Genomic DNA, 13953 nt, shown 5'->3' with positions numbered 1-13953 from the left:
TTTTCAAAAATCCAACATTTTATATGAACAACTAGAAATTAACATTTTGTGAGTTTATTTTGTCGAATATCATAAAAACTACTACTCCTACAAAGATAATCATAAAAACTATTTTGTAGCAAAATTAACTAGCTTTAATTTGCGTGCTGGCAGACATCTGTACGTCTAATGGTTTCTGAAATAAAGTTTTTCATAAATCAGACCTATTGTCCGAACAACTATAAATCATGATAAAAAAAAAAAATAAAACTACTATTCCTACTAAGGTAAAGGTCCTAAACTTTTTTATAGTCCATTAAACTAGCTTTAATTTGTGTGCTAATAGACATCTGTACGTCACATTGTTCCTGAGATATAGATTTCTCAAAATAAATTAACTAACTACTAATCTTTAAGTAAGAAATTTTGCTATTTAAAAAGCTATATCTCGAGAATTAATGGACGTATATAGCTCTTTTAGGGCTAATATCTCAGCAAATTTACTCTTCTTTAAATAATGTTCTTTTAGATTTTCTAGTGTTGTTTGTAGTTTTTAAGATATAAAGCTCCGAATGAAAAATTAATGTATTTTTAAGGTTTTGAAACAGTCACCATTTTTTATTCCCCCTTCCTATACTTGACCGACTCATCAATTTTGATTAGTAATTATACCTAGTTTTCATTAAAGTAATCAAAAATTGGGGTGAGATAACTGCCTTTTTTTCTTCCCGGCTCTTGTACTATTATCTGGCCGCCTTTCACAAACAACCGTCTAAACTCACTCCAGACTAGCCCTAAAGCTGTTCTCCCACCTACGTCTCGGTCTATAGGTGTGTCAAAACTTTGATTTATTTTCAGAATGCGGGTCCAACATGAGGTTTGTTTGTTTGTTTGTTTTTGTTTAGTGGCGCCAAACTTCACTGGTCATCAACGCCATTTATACTTTATTTAATTTTGCTTATATTTGTTTAATTTAATTTATTTTTTAATTTTATTATTTTTTTTTTCCGTTTAATGTTATATTTTTGTCAGTAAATGTTTAGATTTTAAAAACTGAAACACTAATTCTATTGTTTTGTCATCGCCACCTTGGGTTTTTGAAATATCTGGGTTTAATCCTAAGCTATGGAGGTGTGGTGTAAAATATGTACATTTTTGGAAAATATGGCTTATTGTCAAATTATTGTTGCAATACTGGCAGTTCGGAGGCGTTTCTTTTGAGATAAGATAGGAGTGGGTGAGCCTCGTGTGACCTATTCTCAGCCTGGTGAGTACAACCTCCTGTACGTGAGTCCAGCATGCGGTAAATGATGCTTTGTGTCCTCTTCCTACCTCGCTCTTTCCGCAGCATGCTTTATCTCCACTGTTTGAGTACCTTGTTCACACTGATTGAGTTCGGGTGCTTATTACAATATGTGTAACTTTACTAGGTTGAATGTGAGTGGTGTATTTAATAATAATAAAAGCTATTGACATATATATGTATTCGTGATTTTTCATATCTGTATTTAAGGATGAATGGAAAAATGTATTTCTAAGGCTAAATGTACCGACTTTAAGTAAGATTTTTTTTCAAGATACCGCACCAATATCGGGCCAATTTTGCATTACTCCTCATTTCTAAACGGATACATATATTTTCAATCTGTGAATGGATTTTTTCATAAATTTGCATATGATTTTTTTTGTATTTAAAAGAATTATCTCACGAAATAATTATTTACTTTAAAATTTTATATATCAAAAACAACTACTTAAAAAGATTTTTGGTAGTGCAGGATGATTTTAGTGAGAAAAATACGATGTAAGAAAATTAAAATTAGTTGGATGATTCTAGTGTAAGCAGTCCCCATCACGTAGGTCAAATATTTCTCGGTTGGCACGATACCTAGTTGAATTTCACAAATGTTTAGAAAATACTAAAAAAACTTCTTTAAAAATAAAAAAGTATATCGGAGTTGGAGAATTAGCGGTAGTAAGTTTTTTAAATTCTGCAATTTTGTTATTCATGACAATAGTTATGTAAAACAAAAATTATTCCAAGCCTAATTGACATATCTACAAATTTTACATTCTAGGTCCAAAAGCACGCTTTGAAACAAGTCGGTAAGAAAATATATAGGTGATAAATGTCATCTTTAAATGAAAATATATATGTTGTAAAGTATATCTAAATAATAATTAATGTGTGCACATGACGAAGATTTTATTTCACTAAACTTTCCATTTTATAAAAATGTATATTAGAAAAGTAATTTAATCAATTACTGAAAATAAAAAATCAGTGTGGGTTCTGCACCAGTTGGTCCTCCCATTTTGCTAAAATTTTAACAGAAGATACTATTTGTATCCTGTCGTATATTTTTCTTGTAGTTTTTAATCTCATAAATATCATGTTTTTTTACAATATATACAATCAACTGATTAAAGTGAGAAAGTAACTAATAATTATTTTTTATAATGACTATTTATATTTCTTTGTATTTTTGTTTAAGTATTTCTGAGGCTCCTCAGCCCTCATCCGTCGATTTCTATGTATTATTCTAAAGGGACTCGTCCCAGAATAAATAAAGTATTATTATTATTATTATTATTATAAACTCATGCATACGGGTACGCTGAAAATTGAAAGTTATGAGAAATTATAGTGGATTAAAAGTTACGAGTAACTATCAATAAACATTTAATAGCTCAGCCGAGTTTGAAGGTAGAACTAAAACCAGTGAAAGAGCAATTATTGTGACACGCGACAAACCTCTCGATACTTGAAAAAATGTCCCTCTTGACTTCTATAACTCCAACATTGTCTCACATTACTGCAACTTTTTTTTAAAAAGTATTAATTTAAAATTGTTAAGTTTTTTTCGATTTTCGAAAATGAGTTAAACCTCGACCAAATTAATGTAGGTTAATTGCATATTAAATACCACATTCAGTGAACTGCCAAACTTACAAGGGAGGTTGAGGTTGTGGAAATTCCGTTTTCATAAAAACTTTTTTTGGTGATAATACTCTGTACGTGTATTTAATGGTTATTATGTACCAATCGATTTTTTTTTTTTTTTTTATTTATTCTATTTTATACCAGATCGGCCTGGTGGGCCTTACATGGTTGATATAACCTTTATAGTATATATATTTTTTTAAACAGTTGATTATGGGGGGGTATAGTCTCGTACAAAAGACACCCCTATCTATATGCAATGTTGTTATTAAAAGAAGAAAAAAAAAATAAATAGATAAGAGTAATGCTTCTTAATAAAAGAGGAATGTAAAATTAATAATAAAAAATAGTGATATTGGTACACTTAAATTAAACAAACAATTACCTTCTAATAATGAAAAGAAACAATTTATTAAATAAAACCAAAAATTGTATCCAATACTGTCTCAACACTTTATTTCTCACTAGTCCAACGTTTCGGCCATTCCAGCCATCTCCAAGGACATCTTCAATACAAATCTCCTCCTCACATTAATTCACAATTTCTATTGCAGGCTATTCTGCCCAGGTCATTTTCTTCATTCTAATTTCAAACCTATTTATTTAAAATTTAAAAAGGTTATAAATAGTTTGTTATATGGTGGTGTATTTTATATTGTTGATAATTTTATAGAGAAAAATAAATGTTAATGTTTTTAAATTCAATAAGTCACAGCTGTATCGTCAGCGAACATAGCTATTGAGGTGTGTGAGGACTGAACGATGTCGTGAAGGTAGAAGTTGAACAAAATGGGAGAAAGGACTGAACCTTGTGGAGTACCGGCATGGATTTGTCAAAGGGTTGAATTTTTGTTATTAATTCTGACTGAAAATGCTCCACCATTGAGGAATGAGTTCAGAATATTGTATAGGTATTTTGGAGTGCCTGCTTTCTTTAGTTTATATAGGAGACCTCGATGCCAGATCTTATCAAATGCTTGTTGGAAATCTAATAACGCTACCAGGATGTGTCTCTTTTTTTCGAATCCACTTATTATAAATTCCGATAGTCTTGCCAGTTGGTGAGAAGTGGAATGACTGTATTGAAAATGAGGAATAATTTCGATGTTCTGAAAAAAAAGAATTAAGATGTTTTTTTATAACTGATTCCAGTAATTTTCCAAAAATGGGTTATAAACTGGTAGGTCTATAGCTGCTGATTTGTTTGGCGTTCTTACCAGGCTTGTGAATTACTATGAGTTCGGCTTTCTTCCATGTTTCCGGAAAGTATCCAGTACGAAGGCAACTGTTAAAAATTGACGTGATAAAAACGACAGCTTTCCTGGGTAACATTTAGATTGCTATGACTGGGCTCAAATCATGGCCAGGACTTTTCTTTACCTTGAGCTTATTAACCCTAGCAGCACCAAGGTAGTATTCATTACGGCCTACTCCAAGGGGGGGCTCGCCGAGCCCTACACTTCCCAAGACGACCTCCACAAGCCCTCACTTGATTTTAACCCTTATATCATTAATTTTCCTTTTATGGTAAACTTACTCTTTTGAAATATAATAATTTCTTCTTACTTCTGTAAATAAGATGGTAGAATAAGGATTATTTAAAAAAAAAATAAGGACCTAAGATTTCTATATGCTTTATTATGAAAATGTTTTAATTTGGAATTAAAAAAAGAATAAGAATACATGATTGTTGTATCCCCCTGTAAACCTAGGGTCGCTGAAACTTTAATTATTTTCAATTTCATGAATATTTTAAAACAAAAAAAAAATTCTATTGTCTGAACTTAGGTATAAGAATAAAATGTTTATGTTTACAAATGCTCATCACTAGATTCAGCAGGTTCACATGTGTCAACTCTTTTCAGAACAACTAAAAAACCAAAGAAACATATCAGTCCGAAAATATTTTTAAGTAAAAAAAACTGAGGAAATCAGAGCAGTAGTGAGAGTATGGGCGAGCTGGTGCACTTCCGTGAGCAGCCAATCAGAAGCCAGCATTTTGATGAACCACAGGTCCCTTCCCTGCACCAAGGGGGGGGCTCCACCCGCCCTCATCTCATTTTTCTAACACAAATAATTTTTCGTACTCTTCCTCCTTATCAAATATTTTTCAAATCAATTCCAACATGTTGGTAGATAAATTTTAGGTAAATAGATTTTTTTCCTTGTCTGTGAAAAATTTTTTGAGAGCAGTATTAAAAAAAATCGGAAGTGAGGGCTCGGCGAGCCCCCCCCCTTGGTGCTGCTAGGGTTAATCAGGTTCTGGATTTCTTTTGGGGACGTGAATTTAGGTGGGAGCTCAATTGTAGCGAGGGGTAGATTTAAATACTTGTCAATTTCATCAGTGACTAAATTCGTGACCAATCGATTCGTTTTAAATAAGATTAAATGAGATTAAATATATAGAGAATTGCATGTACAAAAAACATTCCATTAAAGTAAACTAAACAATCCTTTTTTAGGAATAATTAAATCAAATTCGTTTATAAGGTCTTCTGAAACCCCTAAATATAAATTAAAAATTTTTGGAGAATATTTTTTTATGATAATGTCGCATGCGACATACATAATAAATTCATAACTGATATATATCAAAACCCAACATTACTACAACTTTTCAAAAGCTTCATTTAAAGTGAAACTAGTATCAATAAGATAAAATATTTTATTTTAGCAAAATATAGAAAAACATTTTTTATCCTATTACTAAGAAAACTCTCGCTACTGGGATTTTTTGAGGTATGAAAAATGAGTATCAACTCTCATAAAAGTCAAAAAATATTTTACCAGACCAAAAAATACATATTTAACAGATTGCAATGATATGAGAATATGATTGAAACAATTAGGACAGACAGGCGTTGAGTAGGTACTATATTATTTGTGTTTTATGAATATTCGTGTTTAAGGGTTTCTGGGACGCTAAAAATGAATCTTACTTTTTCTTAAAGATTTTTTTTTTTGGCTTACTTATAGGAAGAAACTTTTGGTTATTGCGATTTTGTATCCATTAAAGTTCATTTAATACAATCGGCTATTTATGTTTGTTATTAGAAATCACAAAAAAAATCGATTCATATATTGTAACCCTCCATACCATAATAGACGAACAAGTGGGATAAAATATATATTCTGGTGAAACCAAGTTTATATGCATTTTTCACACCTCATAGAAACAACCGAATATGAAATTTAATAGGAATCGAAAAATTAATTTTTTTATTCAAAATTCTCACCTTCCTTGAGCCTTCGTGTTTTTTTTTTTTCTTTTTTAACAAAGATAAGAAATCAAATGTTTGAGTCTATTTTTTACTTAGAACTACTTTTTGTCCCTTATTAAGGCATAGAATATTGATGATAATATAGGTTAAAAGAGTGAAAGTTGTGGTAACGCTGGATTTGGATAAAATTGTTATAATTTTGTAATTATTTCCTGAACATGCTATATCGGCAGAAAAAATATCTTCTAAGACTTTCTAATTTTTTATTTTTATGAAAATTCGTACTTATGGGTTTCAAAGGACGTTAGAGATGAAACTGGCTTGACTTTTCCTTAACAAATAAAAAGGATTGCAGTAATGACACTCAGGCATGAGATTGTACTGCAAAGAAGGTGAGAAGAACAAGAAATCTCCGAAGGTGTGTCGGCCCCATACGTCAGCAAGGTCCTGATTCTATACAGCCTGAGACCAAGAAGTTTGGCTCGATCCGTGGAAAGGAAACACCCGATGTAGTCAATAAAGTGCAGCGCCATCAGTAAGGTGCTCAAGTGAGCACTGAGATGCATCACGGTTTAAAAACATATATGTTATGTTTCCCCCAATACTAAAAAGAACTCCCCCAAGAAAAACCTGTAGACAGTAGTGGTTTATGCAACTTATGTACGGCTCCACGGCTGCCGCATGCCATATGCCAGAAATGGCAAGGGAGGGGCTAAAACAAAAAAAGTTCCATTTTTTAAATTGCAATATTATCCGTATACGAATTGGGGTTTCCGCAAAACTAATTCTAAGATTTTCTGGAAGTCCTTCCTAGTTTTTCCTAACAAAGTGGAACAGATGCTCAACTTCTGGGAGAGAAAGTTATTGTGAATGATATGGGTTGGAGTCTCAAAGAATGGGATTTGGTGAAGAAGAAGGAATGATGAGCTGATAGAACTGTTTGAGGAACCCAACTCCTTGGCATTAGTGAGAAGAGCTTGAATAAGATGGATAGGACAAGTAGAGAGGATGCCTGATCTAAGCATATCCGAGAAGATACTCTATCGAAAACCGGATGGAAAATGAAAAAGAGAATGCCCTCGGATCAGATGGTTGGACGATGTGGAGGAGGATCTAAGGTGGTTGAATACTCAAAGATGGAGGAAGAGAGCAAGAGATTGTAGAGAATGAATGGTTGTAGTGAAGGAAGCCCGGGTTCTTGTAAGACCGTAGTGCCAGAATAATAAATAAATCAACATTCTTCCACCTTGCCTTCCTTACTCCAAGTTTTCAAGACTGGGTTCCTTCATTCTCATTACCAGCTGGGTCAGTAGACTGGTGCCCTCCGATAGCGTAACCTCTTTTAACGATGTCTTTCTGCTACCCCTTTCTATGTTAGCTTTTCTATCCTAAAGAACATTCCATTCCTAATAACTTTCTAACATTGATTACACAGGGAAAGTGGATGAACCCACCGTTTCTAGCCCTTCTTTTATATCATTTTTTATATCCAGGGAGATATTATATTCGACACGCACAATACACCCTATTCAAATACAAACACAAAGTGAGCTAAATGTCCAGAGCCAAAAAAAATTAAATCCACCAAAATGGATCATACAACAAAAGAACCAAATTCTACTAATCTAGATTAAATTAGGCTACTCGGAATGAGTTTCTAATATATCGATGGAATGTTAGTTTTATCTTACACGACCATATAATTCATGATTAAATACTTTGTTAAGTGTATAATATGTGCACTATTTGGATGTGTGCAGTTTACTGTGTGAAACTCCTCCTAAAGCCCCAAAAAGGAATGTTCAGGGATAAGTAATGAAGATTAAAACCGAGAGAGGTGGAGTCAAAACGGGATACTGGTAGTGTCCAAGGGATGATTCTGAAGCACTATCGAATTAATATATACCTTATGTTCTCACCATACTTGCGATCTTATGGCATCACAGGGATGGTTTCCGCGAGCGGAGAGATGAAATTCCATTCTTCATGGAGGAGAGAGAATTCCATGAGGTGATGAGTCCTCACTCCGAATAGGTAGGACCATTATAGTAGGGGATGACGTCCGGATCGTATGATGGCTCGGAATCAATAATATTAAAGGAGAAAAAGGTTAGAAGGATAAGTGAGAAATCCTGATGTTCCTTAATAAATATACGTAAATAAGCTCATCGACTACAATGATCATCACGAGAAGTACCTAGAATATGAGGATGAGAGCCTTATACTCACAAAGTTTACAGGGTGAATCTTTAATAAATGCAATTGCCGCCGGTTTTATTACCTTAATTTCTTTCCTATAGATCAGTTAATTCCCGTCTTATCATTTTATTGTAAGTAAAAGTAATACACTTATGCATTTACAGAGAAACATATTAACTCTAAAAATAATAATATCATTTAAAAAAAAAGGATTTTTTTTTTTAACATCACAGACACGATTGGTACGCTCGTGTTCTTCTAGTAGATGTCTAGTGAACCTAGTGAAGAGGTGCGTTGCTTGGTGGTTGTTTTGTGCAGCGGTTCTCCAAACTTTTTTGCCACACCGCCCCCCCTTTTTGAGCAAAATAAAATTCATGACCTTGCTGGGCTATAAACATTTCGCGACACCCTATCGAGATGGAAAAAAAAGATAAATATCGGCACAATTATCCTTAGAGCAGAAGAATGTGTAGGAAAAGAAGAAAAACAGAACAAAGCAGATAGTAGAATGCAATTTATATTTGCTAGTTAAGTTTAAAAAGTCTTCATTATTTTTTTGTTAAGTATTGAAAAAGTGGCATTCATTTTCGCGCTTAAAGCACCCCACTGGTTTAGTAACCCGCTATATCCGTATTATTATACGATATGTTCTGTATGCAATAAGTTACTACGGGATTTTCGGATTATTTTCGCAGATTATCTGTTTCTGTTTGTTTTTAAATATCTACTAATTCGGTTTTAAATGTTTTTATGAGTATAATATTTTGTACGGTCAAATGAAAGAATCTTAACATTCTACAGAAACATTGGTTACTCAATGAAAGGAATATTGCCCGGGTGCGGTCATGAATATGGCCCGGACCATATTCCTTTCATCTTTACACACGGTCAATCAATAATCTTCCATTGGTTACTCAATCTTTGTTATGGATTGAATATTGTTAACAATTTCTTCTTCGTAGATGCAACTTGATATTTTGATTCACGACCCATTTTGATGGATTTTTTGTTCAATACAGAACGTTTACCTCTCTTTGCGTTTGTATTTAAATGAGAAACTATATCTTTGGCTAAAACAATTAGTTGATAACATACTAACAAATTATTTCTGCGACAACTATTACTGTACAAATAATTTTTCCCTAAAAAATTTACGAATAGGGTTATTAATGAGGTTATATGGCTTTCTAATTTTCTCCACTTTCAAAAATTAATTTGGAATATCGTTCGCTACTATGATAACCTGTTATTTTACAAAAGAGATATTATACATATTTTCTCCAAAAAACTGAGAGTAGAATATTTTTTTTTAATCCACTGGAAATCAATGGTTACAAAAAGTTGTAGAACAGAAATTAATGTTCTGACATGTCAAAGCCCATCTCGTACCTGAGCTCCGGGTATGAGGAAGTCTAATGAAAAATTATATTGACACATTATTATTTATTTTTCCTTACACCTACTTCATAATTTATTAAGATTTTAAATTTTTCACATTTTCTAAAATATCTCAATTGCTATAAAAGTTAAACTGGAATCGGTACAATAATCTCTTAGCTCTATGGTTTGTGATTTCAAATCGATAGAGCTGATATTTGCTTATGTTTATCTGGGCGGTTGTGATTCTACTGGAGCCGGTATTAATTTGTGCAAGATGTTTTCGCCGAAGGACTTTTTAAATTTTTTTTATTTCATAATTTTGTAAAATATTTACTTTCATAACATATCTACTACTATATTCAATTAAAATGTAGTTATTTTGATGTTATATTTTTAACATATGACATCTGTAACGCCTTAAAAACAATCATTTGTAAGTTGCAATGTTAAATAAGTCTAGAAGATTGTTATTAGGTGTGTTTATATTGCTAACTGTGGATGTAATTTGGGTTTTCTCTTCTGAATTAACTAAGGTAGGTGTTCGATCTCATTTGTAGAAGTCTACTGTTTCCTAAATATTTAACTGATTCTTATTTATTGATAACAAAAAGTGTAACTTCAGCTGTACAGTTTTAATAGGACCACAACACAATGCCTTTACATTTTACCCTTAAAGTGAATGTCATTACTTATCATAACATCATGATATTTCTCCAGACATTTTCGAAATGTATTTAATAAAATACGCTTTGCTTGTGTTTATCAAAATCATGAGTGTTTAATATAAACTTGTGCGCTCCTCTGTGCTACTGTTAATGTGGTTTTATAATCAATATGCTGTTATTTTCTATGAATTTTCATGAAGTGCAATTTTCAATATTTATTTTCATTTACATGGGTTTCTAGAGATTCCATGCCCATTATGGTATTTAATAAATTGATCTGTACTGATTACCTAAGTTACTTTGTTATTATTACTTAAGTTGTTTTATCTGATATATTCTATTCTACAACAAACAAAAAACAGCTGTTTATTAATGGGGCCGGGTCCCCCTTTGCTATAGATTTTGATGTAGTCTACATAATGGTTGTATAACTTTGTGATATTAGTACTTTCTTGGGTTTTTTGGAATTGTTTTTATTATCCTGTTGTACTTATTTAATCAAATAAATACATTAACTGTTAGTCTGTTCTCTGCTGACAGTTTCCTCCTAGAAGGGTTTTTTTATTTTCGGGAGAATATAAGTTGATGGCTGTGATATATGTATCTATTATACGTCTTATTTATGAAAAAAAACTTCAGGTCACTAAGCATACTAAAGAGATGAAGAAACCTTACATTCTATGGGTAGGAATCCTTTTCAGTGGAGAACAGTACATAAAAGATTTGAGTTTTGTTAAATGCCACTTTAACCAATAATTATAGCATTACAGCAGCAATCATATGAGGCCGTTGTAGCTGAGTGTGTTAAGATATCACATTAATAACTTCGAATCTGTAGTGGCGCAGATTGATTCTGGTCTGGGAGTTTTGAATTTTATTTGTTGGTTGTCCTCTGCAATGAAAATCAACTCTTCCACTCTGGTTTGAATAGGTTGGTTCCCTTTAGGACAATGTTCCTCCCCTCTGTATGACAGAAATGGTCAAGTACAGGGAAAGCAAAACAAAAGAAAAAGTAGTGATCATAATCTGATGTAAGGAATATAAAATCATTTATATATCAATATAATAATCTGATTGCAGATTGCCAAGTTTATTGAGTTAATACCTGTAAATATTCTAATTATTGTGTTTTGTATATGGTTTTTATATTTGTATTTATATGCTTATACCTAGTTAATACTGTATTAATTTTTCTAGTATATTTACAATCAAGAAGCTTTCCAAAAACCATTCTTCAGTACCTATATTAAAACGTCTATGCTTACAATTTATCTTCTTGGTTTATTTTGTTACCCACCTTGGCGCGATTATTTTGGAAAGCAGCCTGCTTATACAGTAAGTATAATTGATTTTAATTATAGTAAATGCCTCTACATTATTACTGCTCTATAATATATATTATTAAATAAAAATAATTTGTATGATTTCAGCAATTGGAAACTGAATTGGAAGAAGATATAATTCAACCTGACGATGATACGAGTTTGGTGAGATAATTTTTATATTTTTTATAAATTTTTAGGAGATAATGTGGAGTAAGTGCATAATCATCTTGTTAAATCCACACTGAACTGGTAAGAGCTGCCCTCAGGGAGCATGAATTCTTAACACGGTTGTTTTTTAAATCTGCCATGAGAGTTCACTAAAGTAAAGTATAACGAGTTGTTGATATACTTATTCAATTATATTATGGTTTTATGACTATCACTGAAGATTGTGTAATGCCAATCTCTGAAAAATTTTCATTACATCAGTAAAATATTCCTCTGAAAGAGAATTATTTTGCACTTACTCCACATCTATTGCTGCTAGGGTAATGTGTTCCAAAGATGTACCTCATACACACACACCTTAAGGCTAGTTTAAATGCATACTATTGACTACTCAATCTCTTAAAAATGAACAAGATTGAACCATGGGCTTTAATGTAATATTTAAAACATATTGTTGGGGCGAGGGGCATTTCGTGACTGAAAAACTGACCTCTTCCCCAGAGCAAAATGTTTGCTGATTCGGGTTAAAAAATAAAAAAACAAAGGACCTGAAATGAATATGAAAAAACAAAATAATAAAGAAAATTAAAGAATAAAAAACCTTTCAAATGATATATACAATTTAATAAAATCAAAATTAAAAAAAATGAATTGTAATGTTGTTATAAAAAATAAAAGAGTCAATTGTGAAGTAAAAAAATCTCTGGAGATTCATACAAAAATAAAAGAATTTTCTTTATACAAAAAAATAGTGCTTCCGTTGATGAGAGAAAAAAAAATACGGAAACAAAACTAACAGAAAAATAGGAAGCTCAATGAAAGAGAATGGGAGAAAAAAAAATCACTCACAGTAGATGGCCAGGGGGTCGATATGCGCATATCGACTATACCTCTAATATCTTTCATCCGAGATGACCGCTATATTGATGAGCTGGTGATGGGCAAGGGTCAGTAAAAAAACGGTGCCCCAAAACGCAGGTTGACTCTAGAGTGGAGTGTAGTGAGCCGGTGAGAAAAGAGCTCCAGGTGGGTCCAATACCTGCTAATACTGACTCCAGACTCTAGACTCTGGACTGCCCTATCAGTCCATATACAGGCACTAATTCCATTGCAGCTCGCAATGTTGTTATATGCATGACGAACAAAGACCCTATATACACACGCAGTACCACAACAAACTTCCTTAACTGTATTTACATAATAAATTAAACATAAATTTAAAAATACAGAACAACATGTGATTATAATAAATGAAAAATAAACTTATAATTAACAAAAAATAAAATACCAATTGGAAGTAAATAGAATAAGAGAAAAATAAAAGAAAATACTCTTTTGGGCTTTAACACATCTCAAAAACAAAATTGCCTAGCTGTTATTAATGTATATATGTATGTATTATACCACTTAATTTTACATTTATTTAACTAGTTTAATCATAATTGTTTGAGCCACTTTTGAGGAATCTGTAAAATTGATGATATAAATTGGCACTTGTGGTTAGTTGATTTTTTCATATGATTAGCAAAAAAGTTTCTGTAACATCTCAGGTGTATACCTACCTTAAATAGGTAATTTCACTTTGATACAACTTTTCATTTTTGAACTAGTGTATTAACATACATTTACTTATACCATTTTGCTGGTCTTAGTTATTAGTTCTCAAGAGGTAAACATTTATTTCCTTTGAAAACTCAGTTTAAAAATTTTTCAGTTACAATACTTCCCCTTTACCATATATTTTATTTATAAGTAAGTAGAAGTATAAACAAGATAAAAATATAGCATCAACAATAAGAATCTATGACCATTTAAAGTCAAATTTTGTAATTATCTATAATTACCTCACTTTACTTTAGAATAATGTGTTTTTCTTATTTTTGTTTCATTATTATTCCCCATTTTTGTTTAGAGTCCTCCAACTTATGTCCCCATCAAATGGCCTGAAAAAGTTGAAAAAGGTTCAGGGACAGAAAGTGATGATTCTTCTCTCCAAAGGGTCGTCAAGTTTTGTAAACTGGCTGAGGTAATGTTTAAGTGTTTGTAGTGTCACTGTTTAGTACTTAATATAT

At 32.0% G+C, this 13953-nt stretch overlaps 1 protein-coding gene across 1 annotated transcript in view; it reads left to right on the top strand.

The window, feature by feature from the left end:
* Positions 1-10015: 10015 nt before the first annotated feature.
* Positions 10016-13953, top strand: part of LOC106679443 (solute carrier family 35 member F5) — a 23061-nt gene continuing 19123 nt past the window's right edge. Inside the window, exons 1-4 of the mRNA XM_014418618.2 lie at positions 10016-10256; positions 11586-11723; positions 11819-11875; positions 13794-13907. Of these exons, the coding sequence (XP_014274104.1) occupies positions 10167-10256; positions 11586-11723; positions 11819-11875; positions 13794-13907 (399 nt within the window). The 5' untranslated portion in view covers positions 10016-10166. The remainder of the gene's footprint in view (positions 10257-11585; positions 11724-11818; positions 11876-13793; positions 13908-13953) is intronic.

Source organism: Halyomorpha halys, unplaced genomic scaffold (genome assembly GCF_000696795.3).
Source record: "Halyomorpha halys isolate HHAL.00 unplaced genomic scaffold, Hhal_1.1 Scaffold203.1, whole genome shotgun sequence".
Lineage (NCBI taxonomy): Eukaryota > Metazoa > Arthropoda > Insecta > Hemiptera > Pentatomidae > Halyomorpha > Halyomorpha halys.
Note: the sequence above shows the minus strand (reverse complement) of the source record. Positions and strands in the feature narration are given on the sequence as shown.